This window comes from Melospiza georgiana, chromosome 3, assembly GCF_028018845.1.
Source record: "Melospiza georgiana isolate bMelGeo1 chromosome 3, bMelGeo1.pri, whole genome shotgun sequence".
Taxonomy (NCBI): domain Eukaryota; kingdom Metazoa; phylum Chordata; class Aves; order Passeriformes; family Passerellidae; genus Melospiza; species Melospiza georgiana.
In genome coordinates, this window is record NC_080432.1 from 80,771,497 (window position 1) to 80,791,343 (window position 19,847).

Genomic DNA, 19,847 nt, shown 5'->3' on the forward strand with positions numbered 1-19,847 from the left:
AGAAGTTATCTTAAAAATATGCCATCAGATTTCATTCCAGGAAAGTCCAGGAGGGAAGAGAATGCACCCTGCAGGGTCTGAACCTGCTCTCCATCTCTTCAGCAGGCTGGAGCCCTCTCCTGTGCCAGTTCCCTTTCGTGTGCAAGGGGTTGGAGGAGAGGGGCCCCAGCATGGATCGAAGGGTGCAGGGTAGACAGGCTTTTCCCTGCATCTCTCTGTACTTCTCTCTCAAACACTCTTAGGACCTATTTTCTCTTACAACTCCAAAAAAAGAAGGTTCTGAAGATGTACCATAATTCAGACTTTCAGCTGTGAGTTGCAAAAGCTTATGAGAAAACTTCTGATGCTCGGAAGGAGTGAATTTACACCACTCTTCCCCCCATCCATATGCTTACTACTGCAGAAGCAAAGGTTAATCAGTACTTTTGGCTTTTCAGATATCACATGGTGGAACTTTTACTTTTAAAATAGAAGTATAAAAAAAGGAATTTTCCTCCTGCTCTTGGACTTTTCCTAGGTTTTAATTAGCTAGCAGAGGATGGCTTTTGTTTTTGTTAATGGTGTGGATGGTGTCTAGCTTTGCTGGGTGTTTCAGTTTTGGCTTCCATTTTGTATCAAGAACAAAAAGAAAAACCAAAGGAGGCTGATTTACAGTAATAATAATAATAATAATAATAATAATAATAATAATAATAATAATAATAATAATAATAATAATAATAATAATAATAATAATAATGTTAATATGTCTCCTTAGCCTTCATCTGTATCCTACCTAAAAGTGATTAGGGTGCTCTGACTATATAAATGATTAATAGTGATATAATGAATTTTATATCCTTGTCAACAAATGTTTCCACAATGTGGGTGGAAACTACTCTTCTGGTTAGACACAGGTTGGATTGCTTGCACTGTTAATGCTGAAGTCCAAGAAATGTAATAAGGGCAAGAAAGGAAACAAATAATATAATGTTTATTTTCATTTGTCTCTAAGGAAGTCTCAAAACCCATGAAAATAGGGGGGTTTATGTTTTCATAAAAACACGTTTTACATGGCCCACAAAAACACAACTTCAAAATAACCGAATTCAATTTACTTGCATTAGAAAAGTTCATTTTAATTAGGCCAGTTACATACCTTTTAACATTACTAGTGTCAGACTATGATAATGCTGTGCAACCCGTAGCTCACACATCTGAGAAATTCTGCCTTTCCTAGTGGAAATGGATTAAAAACTTGTTCCCTTACTCTAAGATGCACAGCATGTTGGATGAGCAACATTGTGTGCTCATCTCTAGAGAGTTTAGTGTTAAACAGCTCCAGATTTTGTTTGGTGATCTCAGAGCTGGCTGAATAAATTCCAGCCTTCCACAGCTCCAAATGCTGACATGCAGGGAGATGAAGCTTTTGGATATTAAAATCCTGCTCTGTGATACTGAAGGAGATTAGTTTTTGGATTCCATTCATTGACACAAAGGCCAGTGCTGAATGGAGGTGATATTTATTGTCTATGAAACCCCTGAGCAAGCTGAAATCACTTTAGGCATGTACACTCATACATGTATTCTCTCACATTTAGCCAGCTCCCCACGATGCTGTGTCTTTGAGCCAAGAACAGACAACTTTCAGGGACTTGGCTTGAAAAGATGTGTGCATGTAACACCCTCTGTCACATTTTACAAGAGGCTGCAATCAAGCAGTTTTTATACTTGGATTGTCTAGACACTGTGACAGTGGGAGGGGACAAGAGAAAGAAAAAGCCCATTTTGTCAGTCGTTCACTTTGCATCAAATTCTCCTTCCCTGTGTGCTGCTATTGCCAGTGAAAGGATAAAGCAAGCAAAAACCAAGACATTCATAATTCACTGGTTCTCTGTACATAACTCCTAGTAATATAAACCTAAACCATTTTTTTAAACTACCAGTACATATGTATACCATCCCCTTGTTTATTCACTTTTTCCAGGATAAATACTTGTAGCAATTTTTCTTTTTGCAGTTGATTTATCATTTCAGCTTTTTCCTTATCAGCGTGTAAATGAAATATGTAGGGTTGTCTTGTCAGCAGTTGTAAATATATACATGAAATATTCCCAGATTTCAGTGGGGATTTTTTTTCCCTGCTCAGCTGAACGTTTGTGAATGAGCAACAAGAAAACCACTTTCCCTCCCACTGGTCTCACAGATTTCATGTTTCCTATCTCTTTTTTCTTTAATTTTTTTTCTCTACTTTCTTCATGAAAGCACATGGGAAAAAATAAGAGGAGAAAAAAACAGAGCTGGGAGGGGAAAGGGAGGAGGTGATAGAGTTTCACAGGGATGTAAGTCTGCAAGCCAACAAAAAGGCTGTGAAATTCTTCTTGAAACAGCAAACCCTGCATATCACTTAGTTGCTTTGAGGTGAATAAGCCCATGTGGCAGCTTTTAGGCAGGCTGATTTAATGGCTTACCCTTCCCTGCTCAGGTGGTCAGCACACCTCTCCTCCACCTTCTCTGGGGGTGTCTCCCACACAGTGTTGGCTCCTGCCCATGTTTTGCTCTCTGCACATCACAGCCACGCTTTCACAGAGGTGTAGCAGGGTCCCAGCAGTGAATCCCAGACTCATCCCTCCTGCCCAAAGCTTTCGGGGCTCTGCAGGGAGATGAGCCATCCCTCCACAGGGCTCTTGCCTTCCGTGTGGTCCTGCTTCACTCCCTGGCAGTGCTCACAGAGGCTCTGAGAGGAGCCAGGAAAGCCTCAGTTCTGAGTGACAACTCCAGACAAAGGCTCTCCAGAGCCAGACTGTCCTGCTGTTGAAATGGTAAAAGCAGTAGTCCTGGTTCCACATGCAGTTTTTCTCAGCTGATACGAAGCTGGCCAGGACACCTCTGCACCTCTCGTGGTCCCTGTGGCTCCCCTGGTGCCACTGCTGGTCCTGGGGATGCACAACACTCTGCACCTCCAGCCCAGCTTCCAGGGCGAGCAGAGGAGGGAGGTCAGCATGGCTGCTGCAGCAGTAACAGCAGCAGTGTGTTTTGCAGCCACCAGGCTTCAATTTGTTGCTTTAGTTTCTTGGGGGATCCCAGCTCGTGCCACCCATGCAGCAAGTGAAGAGTCAGGAGTCCATTTTTCTGTTCTCCCCGAAAGACTTAAACATTTTGGTGAGGGAGCCCTGCTGAGTGGATGTGGTGTCTTGAAGGGAATGAAGAAATGCAAAAAGGGCAGCTTTAAGTCAGGCTAAGAGCAAGAGAGTGTAGACCCATGCTAACTGCAGGCAATACAACTCCAGGAAATAAATAAAGATAAAATTACAGCAAAACAGAATCATTTAGGTTAAAAAGACCTCTGAGATCATAGCATCCAGCCTTTGACTGATCACTACCTTGTTAACTAGGCCATGGCACTGAGGGCTGTGTCCTGTCCTAGACCCAGTCTGGCTGGGTCTGATCCTGTGTGTGCCTTGTGATTGCACTCACAGTGAGCTTCCCATAACCTTCCTGGGCACCAAGGGCAGACTGACAGGCCTGTATTTTCCCAGATCCTCCTTCTGGTCCTTCTTGTGGATGGGTGTCACATTGGGCAGGCAAAATGATGCTTGTTTTTCTGAACTGACTTGTAGAATAACTGGAAGTATCTGCAAACTGTAGAAAATACCGTTCAGCAGAAGTGTTTTTCTTTTTAATTAGACAGGTGAGATGTGGGAAGCAGGTATCCAGACTGTGCACTGTCACAGAAAAACAGGGAGCTGCTGCATAATTTTTCAAGCATTAGCACTGGTGAAACATTCTTTTTCTAAATCCCATGAGTTTGTCAAAACCAATTTCCTGTGTTGATGTTGGGGTAAGGTATAGAAAATAGCCAGCCTGGCAGCTACAGAAAAATTACAAAAATTTAAAAAGCATAGACTTTTTATTTACCCAAAGTGACAGATATTGGTCTGAAATGTGAAAAGAAATGTGGGGCAAAAAAAAAAAAGTACTTCACTATATTTTTTTTTTCGTTCTCTGCATTTTCTCCCTGTCTATTTATATATTCTGAAAAAAGTATGTCTATTAAGCAATTTTTTTAGGGTTTTTTCTGCCATTTCTCTTCCAACCCCGCTGTTCAGAGTATGTTATTTGTGTGCCAGGTTGCATCTAAGAGTCACTGTACTGGTTCAGATCAAGGAGGCATCCAGACAAGTATCTGATTGCCCAGGTTCATCCCACCCAACTCCAGAAACTCGGGTTTTGTGTCCAGGTTCAACTTGGGCAATAGGAAAGAGTTCAGTCACAGCACCACATGGACTAGAGAAAGTTAGAGCTACAGATGAAAGGCAACATCAGGTTACAGGACTAACCTTACAGGACTGCTTCTGAGCTGTGGTGAATCACCCTCTGTTTCTCTCCATGCAGAGAGAGGCTAAAATAAACTCTCTAAAATAAAAAGAGTTTAACCAAGGCTGGTAGTGCCCCATGAGGGTGCTGAGCAAGAGGTTACAAGAATTAAAAAACTTGGAGCAACCTTTTTGAAGCTGTAATTTTTGAAACCCTCTCAGTTTCATTCTGTGCAGAATCTGTACTTGGAGTTGCTCTGCATTTGATGTGTTAATTCTTCTGGGACTTTCTCTGGTTTCTTAACATGTGCCTTTGCCAGCCCCACCTTCTGCTAGCAGTGGTTTTAGCCTTCAATTTGGTATTGCTTGAAAAGGAACTTCCTTTTTTTTTTTTTTTTTTTTTTTTTTTTTGTCAGCTGTGCCCTCTGATATCTCCCTCCTACTTTCCTGCTGTAATAATTCTTGGCTCACTGTGGCTTTTTTTTCTGCCTGCCATGCAGAGCTCCAGCAATGGAAGAAGGGTTTTGTCCTCAGGTGAAGTCCACTCCTGTGTAGTTGGCAAGGTCAAATATGAGCCACAAGCTAAGTGCCTGATTCTGTGTTCTGAGGGCAGTCTTGAACACCTCCAGCTGCACTTTTTTGGCTGAGTCCTTTGCCTGCCAGTTGCATCTCCTGGCAGAGGGTGAGCAAGATGGGTTTCGTCCTCTTGGTCCCTCTGTGCAAAATGTTGCCTGTCAGGGCTGGACAAAGATCTGCCACTGCCCTAAGGGCAGGCAGGATCCCCTTCCCCAGGCCTTGATGGAAAACTCCTGAGGGGAAGATTTTGTGTGAACTTTTTCCCAACATGTTGCTGTTTGTCTTAAAACCACTGCAGGGCTTTTTTCCAAAGTACTTAACTTTTGAGCAATGAACTTAATTTGAGCCTCATCATATGTGTGTTTGGAGGACATCTGGTGAGCATCAACATATGAACACCTGTCCTTTCCTTCCTCTCGTAGGATTTTAGATAATGGGCTGTGTGCAATGTAAGGATAAAGAAGCAACAAAACTGACTGACGAGAGGGATGGCAGTTTAACTCAAAGCTCAGGCTACCGCTATGGGACAGATCCTACTCCTCAGCACTATCCCAGCTTCGGTGTGACTTCAATCCCAAACTACAACAACTTCCATGCCACAGGAGGCCAAGGACTGACTGTGTTTGGTGGAGTCAACTCCTCCTCTCATACAGGGACGCTGCGTACAAGAGGAGGAACAGGTGAGCTTGAACATCTTATTTTAGTGCTCCTAGTCATGTGTCTACAGCAGAGGCCTGACTGTCTCAGCATGTTGCTTTTAGGAACAGTTATTTCATTAAATAGTGTGAAGAGTTGAAGTAGGGTGGACCTGGGTTCTTTGCTAATTTGCAGGTTCACTTGGGGCTGAGAAATTATGTGTACATGCCACATTTGGCTAACTGCCTCATCCCTCTACCAGGGAGTGTAAAGTGTGGGCTGAGCCACCTCCAGTGGTTAAATACTTGGCATGGCTATGTCTAAACTGTCTCTTCAACCCCCTTTGCCTGCCTGGGATGCTGTGACTGTGCAGAGTGAAGGAGGTGGAGTGCCCACTGGCTGCCTAAGACCAGAGAAATGAGAGTCATTCAAAAGTTGGAGGGTTCAGTTTGGTTTGCTCCTCAGCAACTGGAGCACCTTACCTGTGGCTTATCCACAACATCTCTTGAGGTTCCTTTCCCTCCTGTCTTTTGTGACGGAGTATAACCCACTTATCTTTTTCTTTAGGTGTAACTCTTTTTGTGGCGCTTTATGACTATGAAGCAAGAACAGAAGATGACTTGAGTTTTCACAAAGGAGAAAAATTCCAGATACTTAACAGCTCGTAAGTTATAGGCTTGGAAATCTACTTTTTAATAGTTTCAAACTTACAATGTTTACAATAACATTTGCTTATGCTATTAGTAAAATCTGATGTTGGATATTCAAGTATGGAGGGGATTTACTCTATGCTTACTTTCTCATCTTTACATTTAGTGCACTTTTGCAAAGTGATGTATTGTTGGGGAAAAAACGCTTCAACCACATTTACTTTATAAAAAGTGTTAGATTGTGTGATTTACTACTTACCTTTTACAGTAACCCCACATTCAGAACTGAGACTACCAGCTTTCTACTTTATCAGTAGCTACAGAGGTTCTGCAAGGCATGTATTAACACTTTTTCCAATCTGCTGCAAGTATCCCTACACAGAAATGAGCTAAAAGGTGATTCACAAAATATGTATGTTCCAAGTTTAAAAGCATTTTTGTCCTTTTAAAGATAGGTGATGGAGTCAGAACTTCTTAGGTTCTGCTGCATCTGACATGAAAACCACATTTCCATCCTGGAAATCATCAACTTAAAATTAATTTTATCAACTGCCCACAGAAAAAAAAAATCCCTTAGCGATTTAAAAATAACTTCTAAAACTCACTGTGCTACTGACCTATATCTGAACATCTTGTAATTCTTGGCTAAGAGCATAAAGTGGCAGGCTCTGTGTTATGTTCACTACTGCCATCATGTAGAGGTAAAAATGGCTTAACAACCAAGTATGTCACTTTCTAAAGGCTTTGTGATATTGGTCCTCTCTTTTTTTTTTATAATTTGTGACAATGAGGTGAATTCACCCCTGGTGCAGCTCCTGTTAATTTTAATATAGCCACTGAAGGGTTGGAATTGGCTCAATGTGCACTGAAGTTCTTTTAAAAATCAGGTAATTCTGTGGAATATTTCATGAGCCAAAGAGCTTTGATGTAGATGAAAGCACAGAAACTTCAGTTGCAATTTGTAGAGGGAGCAGCAGTTTAAAACCTTTCTGCTTCTAAATTAGAGGTTGGAAACAAACCCTTTTTAAACCTATGATCCATTTTTGTTCACATTGCCTTGTGCTTTCCTAACCTTGCACAAACTATGCCATAACCTGGAACAAGAAGTTCCACACATTATAAATACCTTGTCCATGCCAGTTGGTGGAATCTGGTGGTGCTCACCATGACTTACAGAGCTGTCATCCTTGGAGCTGGTGAGACAGAGAGATTCCCCTTCATGTCAGTGGCTGCAGTATATGCATTTTGATGCAGGTAATTATGGCCTGGAAGAAGGGTTTCTAAGTAAGGAAAAAAGACCAACCATTCATTTATTTTCCTGTAGGATCATAGAAGCTCAGCTCCCATTGTAGTTAGGTCTATTTGCTTATAAACATGGCCCTAACCACGCCCCTGGAGTAGTGACAGCCAGACTGGGAATCTCCAGAAAGCTGCTTTTCTGTAAGAATGCTTCCTCTCTTCACTTGCATCAGGAATTACATTAAATAAGCCCATTTTTAAGAGCACCTGCCAATGCTGCTTGCCAATATGTGCAAAAAAAGTAGTTGGTTTGGAATTTTTGGAGAGATTTGGATTTGGATTTCGCTTTAGCTTTCAAAAACCAAAATTTGATTTGTGCTTTGGAGTAAACATTCAGCACAACACCTGAAATTACATACAGGGGGTATCCCTGTGATTTGAACCCAGAAATTTTACTAAAGGCAGTCTGGGTGAAAGAGGCACCTGCAGAGTGGTTCATATCAGAGCCTGAGTGTGGGGCTTTGGAACACTGGGCATCCCCAGCGTTCCCACCACCACCACTCCCTGTCTGGCCCCATTGACTAGCTGCCTCCTACCTCAGCTGCAGGTCTGAAATTAAGAGCTGTGAAAAAAGCCTGCATTCCTCCTCCTCTGGCAGTGCTTTGAGAGATTTAAGCTTCTCTGTCAAAGCAGAGGGGATTGTTCCTGACGTTGGGAGCATCCACAGGCGTGCTTTTTTCCTCCCTAGATACGACAAAATACCTCCATCTAGTGGACTCTCTGCACGGTAAGGAGGAGATGGGATGGTACAATTTATCAAGCTCCGTGTGGCATAATGCCTCAGAAATATTCTACAGCAGCATCTGGGGGAAGGGTTTGCACTTCACTGGCACCACCAGAGACACAAACAAAAAGGGCCATTTGCCTGACATACTAATGCACACAGGGTGTATTAAAACAGTGTCAACCTCTGCAAAAGCTATTTGCACTTCATGTTTCTTGAACTGTAAAATTGGAAAGTCACCTTTTTGACTAATCACAGCTGGTTTCTGGTTGTTTTCCATAGAGTTCGTGCTCCTTTAAACTGTTAAATAAAGTGAAGTTGAACATTTAAAGAATTCACCTTTACACAACCTTTCTTTCCAGTAATAGCTTAGACAGTGTGTTTTCTGCAATTGTTTGCTTCCAGAAGAGGCTGAATTCTCCAGTCACATTTGATAATAGTGTTTTATTTAGTGAACAAGTCTCTGCTTTACAGAGAGGGGAACTGAGAAAGCGTTTCTAAGCAGTCCAGAAATAGAAAAGAGAATGCTTAGTAGTAGTGCTAGGAGTTAAACACTGGTGAATTCACCAATTTCTATTTCATTCTCACTGGTGCTGAGAATGAAATAGAAATTGGTAAATCCCAAGCCACTGCATCCTGCAGAAAGCTGAGAAATAAACTTCTTTTAAAGCTGCACAGCCTGCAGCAATGTGCATTTTCTGAAAGGCAGTAGCATGTCCCACTGTCTGCACCAGTGTAAGACAAAAATTCATGCTAAGCCTACAGAATGCTGCCTTAAGATAGTCCTGCATGAACCTCTTCACATTTAAATGTGAAGCTTTTTGCAAATATTTGAAAATGCAGCTTAGTCCTGTGCTACCTCCTCCAGGTGGCCAGCAGAGGGAATCTAGACAATGAAGTGTGATCCTTAAGGGCCATCTAAAATGCCACATTGATAGATGGCTTTTTGATATCTTTGGGTTTCAGATAATTGTGCTCATAGAAGTTTAAAATCAGCAGTGAATGTGACACTGTGTTGTGGTTTAACCTCGGAGAACAACTCATCCCCACACAGCCCCCATGGGGGGCTTCACTTCTCCCATGGTAGGATCAGGGAGAGAATCAGAAGGGGAAAAGTGAGAAAACTCATGGGTTGAGATAAAGGCAGTTTAACAGGTAAAGCAAAAGTCATGCACAGAAGCCAAGCAAAATAAGGAATTCATTCATGGCTTCCCATAGGCAGGCAGGTGTCCAGCCATCCCCAGCAAAGCAGGCTTCCATCATGCCCAGCCATGCCTTGGGAAGGTAAAGGCCATCACTTCAAACATTCCCCCCTTGTCCTTCTTCTTGCCCAGCTTTACGTGCTGAGCGTGCTGCCATATGGAATGGAATACCTCGTGGTCAGCTGTCCCAGCTGTGTCCCCTCACACAGACCCCTGCTCAGCCCCTCTCTGCTCCGGGGGGAGGCTGGAAAGGCCTTGACACTGTGGGAATGCTGCTCAGCAGGAATGAAAACATCCCTGTGTTATCAGCCAGCAGCGCTGTGTCCAGCACAAATCCAAAACACAGTCCCACAGCAGCTACTTTGAGGAAAATTAACTCATTCCCAGCCAAAAGCAGAACACAGCGTTCAATTTGGCAATTTTCCTGTAAGCTTTTTCAAGGGTCTGTATTAGAATAATTGCTATGGATACACTTTTCAATATTCTAGTCCAAATTCAGCCCTCACCAAACCTGATTACACTGGGCTCTTCTGCTTCTTCATGCTATTATGCTGCATCTGAAAGGCTACAGTGCTAATCACTGCTGCAATAATTCCAGATGTAAAGAAATATGTACTTTTTTTTGGGTTTAGATGCAAACAGCTCTCTCAGAAGCACACCGGTGACAAAGAAATGAGTGGCTGTGGTTTCTTACAGCCATGCAGTTCTGGGTGCTGTTAGCAAAGTTGGCAGGACCCAGGGCATCCCTCTGGCTGTCCTGAGCAGCCAAGACCCCTGCCAGGGGGCTCAGAGACCCTGGCACAGAGCCCAAAATGCCTGTGGTTTTGATTATGACCCGTAGAGCAAGTTACCAACCTTATATGAAGATCTGCAAGCTACAACAAAGTAGAATGATAGTGAATTTATCACAAGGTGAAATTGTAGATTTTTGGGATTTTTAGAATGGGGATTGAGGGGGGCAAGATGGAGGGATCTGGGTGTGTCCTGTTCTTCTTGCTCACCATCTTCTGCTGTGATGTTGGCACTTTTGGCTTGGTTTACAGTAGAAGCTCACTGTCTAACATAGGTGATAGGTATTGGAAAGTAATTGTAAACATTGTATATGTAATTTTTAGTACAAAGACATAACAGCACCCCGGGGGCAGGCAGAGTGCCTGGACTGTCCTGCTGGACGGACCTCGGCAGGGCAGGAGAAAGAATTTTAAAGATAAGATACAATAAACAACCTTGAGACCGAGAACTGAAGACAAAGCCACATCATTGTCTGTACATCTGTGTCCTGCTCTCACTTCTCCTCTCACCTCTGTTTCCACAGGGAAGGAGACTGGTGGGAGGCCCGTTCCTTGACAACAGGAGAAACTGGTTACATTCCCAGTAATTATGTGGCTCCAGTCGATTCCATCCAAGCAGAGGAGTATGTTTTCTTTTTCTGTTCTAAAGACCCATTAGTGCAGTGTTAGAAGGAGGTGTGAGGAGTTGGTTTTGATTGATTGCAGCGATTTTTCAAATGACTTACGTTATATTTATTTCAGTTCTTAACTGCACCGATAAATAATTAGGTAATTAGTAACAAAAGAAGCACGAGCTCAGTGCTTTTTCAATGTCAAAACAAAGGAAGAAAACCTAAAGGAACACAGGTCTGCTTCCTTTTTTCAACTGTCAGCTAATTTCAAGCTTTAACCAAAAGGTGTCCTTGCTTTTCCTGAACCGACTTGTAAAAATATTTTGAGTCAATTAGTGTGCAAACTGTCCATTAAAGAGGACACATTGTATCAACAAATACAAATCCTAGGATAGGTAGGATGCCCACAATGCATACACAAAGCTCTAATGAGAGCCCATCTATGCAATGAAAAAGAGTGATGTGTGTATTCACATTATTTCCAGTATAAAAGATACAGTGGAGGAGCTTATAGAGTGAGCAGGTACTCCTGGAGTCTGTACTCCAGGTTGTCCTTGGTTGATTGGGAAACAACACAAAAACGTTGCTGCAGGAAGGAAAAAAGGCTGTAAAAGCCTTTGAAAGCCTCATATAGAATCTCATCAAGGTTGAATCTCATCCTTCTACTGAGATTTTATAGCTGTGCTGCAACAAAAATATTGAGTACTAGTAAATCACTATACAAGTAAAATATTTTTAGCAACATCTGTACAAATACTGCTCTTTGGCAGCAACAGTTTTCTGCCCTTTTCCTTGTGTATACCCTCCACCCACCACATCTTGGCCTCTCTTTGTCCAAGTCTGGCCTTTGTTGGAGGACACCAAACATTCTCAGCACCTGCTGATTACAGGCTCAATGCAAAGAGCTGCTGCCCAGCACAGGGAACATCTACTGTGTGGTTTGTCACATTGGCTTTCCAACATGACAAAAGAGACACAGTGTGACAAAAATGATGAACTGTATCTGAGTAAGCACAGTTTCCACACAAAATCCTCTCTGTGTCTGGGCTTTGTGACACTATTTAGTGTTGCCACATCACATTTTGCCTTACTATTTCTGGTATTTCCCTAAGGTGGTACTTTGGCAAGCTGGGCCGAAAGGATGCCGAGAGGCAGCTGCTGTCGTTTGGAAACCCCAGAGGTACCTTCTTGATCCGGGAAAGCGAAACTACCAAAGGTAGGATGGGCATTCTGACTGGGAATGGGAAGGTCACATGGGAAAAACTGTGCTGAGTGTGTGAAATACTGTTGTCAGTGGTATGAAGGCAGGCAGAGATTAAGTATCATTTTTGCATGTATTTGTGTTAGGCAATTGGATGTCTGGATATCCTAGGTCTTAGGGTGAGTGTTCAAAGTAGAGAACAACCAAAGTGCAACTCACACTCAACCCATGGTATCTGCAGTGCAAGCCACATGGTGTGATCCTTTGAAATGCTGGATCCTTGGGGGGAACAAATAAAAAGGAGAAAAAAAATTATGCAGCAGTTTTAAATTCACATATTAAGAGGGAAAAGACTTGAATATACTTCTAATTAATATATTCATAAAGTATTCAGCTGTATCCATTCTGCTGAAGTCAAGTGGAAGGGTGTATTTTCCTCCTTCCCTTTAAAAATATTGGAGGAGTTCCAGTTTTCTCGGCGGGTGCTATTTTTGCTTTTACGTTTTGCTCACAGGGCCTGTCAACATCTTCTTCAGAAGCTTCACATGTATGAAAAGATCTTTCTAATTCATACAACTATTGAGCAGAAAACTTGCAACTAACCAAAAACAAACCTGGCCATTTCTCAATTAACCAACAATCCAGAACAAAAGCTGTGGGAGGCATAAGTCACTAGAATTAATTCCATACAAGTTCTGTAGTCTAATGATGGTTCACATAATTAAAGCACCGACTTGTCAGTGCTTTGATCAGAGCACACTATCAGCCAGGCTTAGCGTGCAAAATGTCACGGCTAGTGGAGGAGTTTAAAGAAGAGAAGCAGTATTTGCACTCCTCTCTCCCTGACCTATCTTCAGATGCTGCATTCAATCATCTAAAATTGTAAGCTTTGCATCATTGCCTCCTGAAGTCACGAGATTCTTCCTTGGCTGCGTATAATTCTGAAAACTGTTTTTGATGCAAAATCTGAATAGACTTGCTGTTGTTCCAGGCAGACAGTTTCTTGTCACCCCACAGCTTCCCATAGCAGTGAGGCATTGTCACCAGGAGCAAGACAGGCTCAAACTTGCTCTTTTTCTGCAAATAGCTTCCACCTGTTTTTTTTCACCAACAGTTGCTCTGATGTGTGTGAGGAGCAGGACTTCATCCCACTCTGTGCCAAGTTTAAAAACTCACTCATATATGCAGCCATGGATCCTAAAAACAAACACAACACTGTTTCTCTAAACCACATTATCAGTTTAGTCTGGCTTCCCCAGGTTTTATACAGTGATAGGGGATATGTTTTGCAGAGCTGTTTACTTAGCCAAGTCAGGGGTTCTTCTAATTTCTTGTGAGACACAAATGCATTGGAAAAATGTAGAAATCCATCATGGATGGACTTACAGCAGCAAGTTACATTTCTCTGCATTCAAACTTAAGGCTCTCTACATCTTCAAGCAGAGTTTGCATCAAAGCTATAGGAAAAAAACAAACATGTATGTTTTATTGTCAAAAATGCCTATTTCCCTTCTCATTCTTGGGGTGTTCAAGTATGTTGTTAGAAGAAAACAGAGAGCTTGTTGTTTAAGAGAGAGAAAAAAATCAATTATGTGGGCTCAAGTGGTGTGTTCTGCCATAAGTCTTCTCAAAATGCCCTATCCCAACCAGCCATTGTGGGCTTAAGGCAGGAATTGTTTTATGACCTAGAATTGTCCCTTCTGCTTTAAATAATAACAAAAATAAAATTAATCAGGATCCTGTTAGAAGTATCATCATGGGTGATTTCAGCATGAATTTAACTTCCCTTGATCATGGTTGCCTTCTCTTCTTACTTTCAAAATAAATCATATGGAGCTGGCTTTTCATTTTTTCAATGCCTGACTACCCAGGTGCTTCATCAGCTCTTGTCTGCATAATCCTTCACCTGGTTTCAATCTCCACCTTTCAAGACTGTCTGGTTTTAGTTGTTTGGCTTTTTTAAAAAAATCATTAGCATGATATATTGTAATGTCGTATTTCTATCCCAAATTTTTATTACTTCTATCTCTTGTATTTAAATTTATCATCAGAGAATAATGAATAGTATAGATAACCAACAGCCTAAATAAATGAATAATGAAATAAATCTTGGTTCTTGTTTATGTCCAGGTTTGAGCTAAAGCTCCAGTCCTGCAACTTGATCTGAGGTCAACAGGGGTCCACTGAGGGCCACCCACACAGCTCTGATTGCAGACCTGGAACCACAGATTGTTTACATTTCCCTAAAGAATCTAAAATAGTGAGCAGATAGGCAGGGAGCGTGACTAAAGAAAATACAGCTGCTGCCAGTGGATCAAAACTCAAAAATGCGGAGGTGGAGAAGACTGCCTGGAGAATTCTGAGAGGAGGCTGACAATGCACAGCCCAGAGTGGTGGTACAAAGCATGCACAAGATGTGCTTGCAAATCACCAAAAAGCTTTGAACTCCTAGTTGAGACAAATGTACTGACTCGGGGAGAGCCTCTTCAGAAAATTGTCCTAAACAAACAGTATTTGTCTACACTTAGAAATCAGAGAATCACAGCAAGGCTGGAGTTGGAAGGGACCTTTAAGATTATCTAGCTCCAACCCCACCAAAATAAATACATGAAACTAAAATAAAATGAAAAAAAAATACATAAAACAACCCCTGACACTCCTTTAAGGGTGCCTCCCATTCAAATAAACCAGAATCATCTGTTTTAAGTGTTGGCTCTTTTCCTCCTATATAGGGGACAAACAACAGGGAATTTGAGAAGCCCTTGGAGAGGTTTTACGCACTGCATCTCCCTCAGGGATCAGCCACCCACCAGTGTAACCTGTTGTTGGTTAATGTGGTCAAGGAGGCTTCTTACTGAGGATACATCCAAGAAAGACATCTTACACTGGGACCACCTTTCATGTCACACAAAACTGTTTGCTGGTGGTTTTCCTTTTCTGCCCTTAGCTGACATGGTTACCAGTGAAAGCAGCAGAGGCTCCAGAAGGAGGGCGTCCCTGAGCTCTCTGCAGCTGACAGTTTCCTCTTCTCGTTTTAATACCTAAATTCCCTTGAGTAAACACAGTATTTGTCTGAGCCATGAGAGAGAACTTGTTTTCTTTGCTGCCTTTGAAAAGGGCCATGTTTTTGTTCAGATGCTGCGTTACACTGTAAAAAAGTGGGTTTTTTACAAACAACACGTGTGTGTCACTGGCTGTAAAACAGGACTGTCCTCCAGAGCGAGTCACCTGAAGGTGCAGGTCCCCACGGAGGTGCCTGAGCTGTTTCTGCAGCCAGCAGGAAGCTGAGGCTCTGTTCAGCTGCCCCTGACTGCAAACACCAAGTGCCCACACTGGCATTACACCACAGTGCCATGACTCGCATGGAAACTGGGCTGGCATTCAGCCACCCTTGTAGCACCAGGGGCTTATGCATGGGTGTATAAATCAAACCCCCAGCCCACCAGTGACTGCCACCACTGCACCTGAAACTAAATCCAGCCCATCAACTGAGGCTCACATGGCCCTGAGCGTCCAGAGCCATTTCAAATGTCTGCAGGGCATCCACATGGCTGGAAAAATGTGACAGCCTGTGGGAAAACTGCCAAGCAGCGTGTCCTGAGGCATCTCACATGGCACTTAATCCCTGTGCTAGGGCATCTGAATCCTACTAGTAAGCTCTAAAGCCCCACATGGATTTGGGAAGTTAAATGTGAAGTTCTTGCAGATCTACTGGTGCTCAGTCTTGGTGTAGTATTACCATCCAAAGACTGTGGTGTACAAAATATGCTTATTTGGTTGTTTATAAAGAAGTTTGGGATCCATCCAGGTAACAACACTACCCACATATAAAGTCATTATCTTCAGAGCTTCCTGTCCTCAAAACCTTGATATTTACCACCCACTGGCATTTACATAAAAGACAGTATTTGCAGTGTAACCTGACACTTAGAATAGGAAAAGTCAATTTAACAGCCTGGAGCAGTAAATGTTAAAATGTGAGTTTTCATTTACACAGAAGTCCCGGTACCTTTCTAGAACATTGTGAAAGGGACACGGTGTGAACATCCCAGGATTTCTCTGATGCTTACCTCATTGTGTTAGATTAAGTTGTTCTTTTTCAAGATACAGTGAGATTTTTGGAAGCAGTTTCTCTTTCACTTTGTAGCAATTTACCAGAAAACCCAAATCTTTGTGACTAAGAGCTAATTACAATTTTTTCTTTTTTCTTTACTTGGAACAGGTGCCTATTCCCTGTCTATTCGAGACTGGGATGATATGAAAGGAGATCATGTCAAACATTATAAGATTCGTAAACTTGACAATGGTGGATATTATATCACAACTCGGGCACAATTTGAAACTCTTCAGCAGCTGGTTCAGCATTACTCAGGTAATTTTTCAGATAATACATGGCACTCTGAAGTATTTTAAAACAAAAGTGTTTGCTGCTGAGCTGATGTATGTGTAAGATGCCCTAAAGAGTCATTTGATCTATGACTCTAGCTTGTTGTAATGCATCTTCTGTTATCCCTTTCCCATTAGAGTTATAAATGTCTTTGAGTGCTGTTCATGGGATACAGCAGCAGAGCTTTTAAAACCTAACACTTCACTGTGCTAAAGGTTTTGTCAGCTCTCCCTATTTCTGAGCAAACAGAATTACCAAATTTGACTTGCACATCAATTCCCTGTGAATAAGTGAGTGCTAAGATGTGCCATTTTGCAGCACACTATTGCCAATGAAGCAAGTAGGAATTGCATTGTGGAATTCAGTCACCTAAAACAATGGCCAAAAGTTCTGCATGTATTAGATACATTAGATATATTTTCCCACTGAATTTTTATTCTATGTGCATCTAGAGTATGTTAAATAAATAAGGCAATATGCACGTTTCTTTATGCACACTATTTGTGTCCACCCACCAAACTTTATTTATTATGTGAATAAAGTGTGACATGCACTGTTCCACCCAAAAGTACGTCCTGTTGTCACTGGCAATTGGTGTACAACAAATGCAACTTCAAAGCCCCTCAAACCTCTGCATAGGACAACTGATTCTTACACAGATTGCCATGCTTCTCAGCACAGTCAGTTTTTAAGCAGAAATTTGTGTTTTGAATTATTTGGTCTTTGGGGTTTTTCCCTTTTCTTTAGCTTTCCATAATATTATTAACAGATTACCCCAAATGCTTGCTGCTCAAAAACTTTTCATAATTTTTACTTGGGAAATCAGCTTCTCTGCGGGCATTTTTTCTGTATTCTTTGTATTCTGTCTGCTGCATTCTTATGCTATTCATACTAGACATCTGGCTGTCTTCTCCACCCAATTCCTGATGGGTGTGTGCTGCCAGGGAGAATTCCTAGTTGTTTCTGGTGACTCTACTTCAAGCTAAATGAGATACAAAAACTCACATATAAGGAAGATAATTTACCACCTCAATGTACCGGTTGGTATATGTCAAATTTTAGTTTCCCGTGGTCATCTTATTTGGGTGGCATATTTTCCATGCACAGATGCAGAAACAAAAAGACCTGGAAGCAGCCATTTCTGTGCAATACAGAGGCATAATCAGTAGGATCCAGGCAGGGTAGCTCTGGAGGCATGGTACTGCATATGCTAATGAAGGTTTGCTCTAGAAAGAATGTCAGACTTGCATGACACCTACAAAGACACTTTTTCACAGAGCAAAATATGGAGAATATATTTTCCCAGGTGACAAAAAGTCCACCAAATTTTCATGGCTGCGATTTTTCAGAAAAATAAGTCATTAATCTTCTCTGTGTTTCTTTTACTCAGTTCAGAAACAATTCAGCTTGTAACTGACAGATTATTTTTAAAAAGCTATACTGTACCATAGTAAACCAGTCACTCAAGAGGTTATCTTAATGCAGCATTGTGGGAGGAGGGAAATCCTGAGTCTGCAAGAGAAAGCAGTGGTGGTCACCTTCCATTTCAGGCTGTGCAGAGACTAAAATATTTCCTGTTCTGTCTCAAATGAATATGTTTCAATGTTCAATTCCTAATCTTCCAGGATGCTTTGTGGTATGCAACTAACAGCTGTTGTGAGTAGCATTGTTTTTTTGCTTACTGTATTTGTTTCATGTCACACTTTTTTTTCTTTCCTCTCCTTTGCTGTTGGCTTCACTTCTGGCTCCATCAGAGAGAGCTGCAGGTCTTTGCTGCCGCTTAGTAGTCCCCTGTCATAAAGGAATGCCAAGGCTTACTGATCTGTCTGTCAAAACCAAAGATGTCTGGGAAATTCCACGAGAATCCCTACAGTTGATCAAGAGACTGGGAAATGGGCAGTTTGGGGAAGTATGGATGGGTATGGAGCAAAATAATTACTCTAAAATAGCTCGCTGTGTGGGGATTACAAGATGGAAGGTGAAAATGTAGGAGGACATTGTGACCCACAAGAAAAAAAATTAGTAAAGCTCAAACTGTTAGGAAAAATGTCTTTGGAATCATGTCTTTGACTTTGAAATTCTTTAATCTTCAACTTTCACTATAATTGATGGCAAAAGAAAACTGAAAATCCATGTTTCCTTGGAAGGTCTTGATTTTGACAAATTACCACTGTCTTAATAATAAATCAAGGCTCGCGTAGTAATCTCTTAGCTGTACCAAGGAGCCTTTTTCTGCCAGCTAACAAAAGAAGTCCTTATCATCAGCATCCAAAAACCAGTGTTTGCAAATGAACTTTATTGCAGCACTGAGAGACCCTCACCTTCCATCTTTCTCAATGCATGCATAATTTTGGATTATAAGTGTGTTTTTTTTATTAATTTCCTCTCCTATAGAGAAAGCTGATGGTTTGTGTTTTAACTTAACTGTGATTGCTACGAATTATACCCCACAAACTGTTGGATTGGCTAAAGATGCATGGGAAGTTGCACGTGATTCATTATTTCTGGAACAGAAGCTTGGTCAGGGGTGTTTCGCTGAAGTGTGGCGTGGTAAGGCAGAGAATATATTTTGCTTTGGATGGATCTTTTAAGGCCCTCTTGGCAGAAATAAACATTTCAAGTCTAGATCTTAAGGCTAAAAGATCAGAATAGTGGGAAATGTTAGTTTATATTGCCTGAAACAGTCAAACATAAATACAGTCATCCATGGGGAAGCTTCCATTCATTTGCACACAGTGGTATGAGAGGTTAGGGCATTAAAATTCATTAATTGCCTTGGGTTTATTTGGGTGACTACACAATTGCTAGGTATTAAGATAGGAATGATGCTAAACCTGTAAGGCAGAATGGCTAACCAGAAATTAATCTGGTAAGTAGACATTTTTCTTTCCTTGTGTGTTGTAGCACTGATGGAATCAGACCCTGAAAATGATTCCATCCACTCTCCCAGCTTAAAAATAATGGCAAATATCAGCAAGCTGATATTGTCAAGCTAGCTTTCCCATGCATCCACTTCTTCAATCCTGTTTGCAATTTGTGTCTGCAGCAGAGCCCAGTAATTCAATATAGAGACCAGGGACAACAGAGGCAAAACTTGCCAGGCCCAGCTGAACCCCCACTTTGAAGTCCAGAAATATTGACCTTTTCCAAATCCACTGACATTGTTTTCTGCACATTTGCCAGCTGAACTTACCCATCATGGGCCTCATTCTTTTAATGAGTATAAAACAACAGCAATTTACAATATACATAAATCTTAGTATGGCCATAGCATTAAAACACAATATAGTGGCCATTCCATGAGATGTGGCTCAATTTCTATGCCAAATTGTGTTTTGTATAGACTCTAAAATTACCAATTCAAATAAAGAATCACTATATGTTGTTTCTTCACAAAAATTTGAGGAGGCAGTTGCACTCCTTTTGTTGCAGTGACACAAAAATATGTACAGCCAAAACAACCAGTGGGTGCTCC

The 19,847-nt window shown here is 41.6% G+C and overlaps 1 protein-coding gene across 5 annotated transcripts in view; it reads left to right on the forward strand.

Moving 5' to 3' along the window:
- Window positions 1-19,847, forward strand: part of FYN (FYN proto-oncogene, Src family tyrosine kinase) — a 137,036-nt gene that overhangs the window by 91,735 nt on the left and 25,454 nt on the right. For 4 of the 5 annotated variants that reach the window (XM_058019761.1, XM_058019760.1, XM_058019763.1 and 1 more), the window contains 6 exons: window positions 5,294-5,551; window positions 6,075-6,171; window positions 10,698-10,796; window positions 11,897-12,000; window positions 16,208-16,357; window positions 18,127-18,291. In XM_058019761.1, coding sequence (XP_057875744.1) covers window positions 5,305-5,551; window positions 6,075-6,171; window positions 10,698-10,796; window positions 11,897-12,000; window positions 16,208-16,357; window positions 18,127-18,291 — 862 coding nt within the window. In that variant the 5' untranslated portion in view covers window positions 5,294-5,304. Of the gene's footprint in view, window positions 1-5,293; window positions 5,552-6,074; window positions 6,172-10,697; window positions 10,797-11,896; window positions 12,001-16,207; window positions 16,358-18,126; window positions 18,292-18,766; window positions 18,923-19,847 lie in introns of all 5 variants that reach the window. The other variant, XM_058019764.1, reaches the window with a different exon arrangement.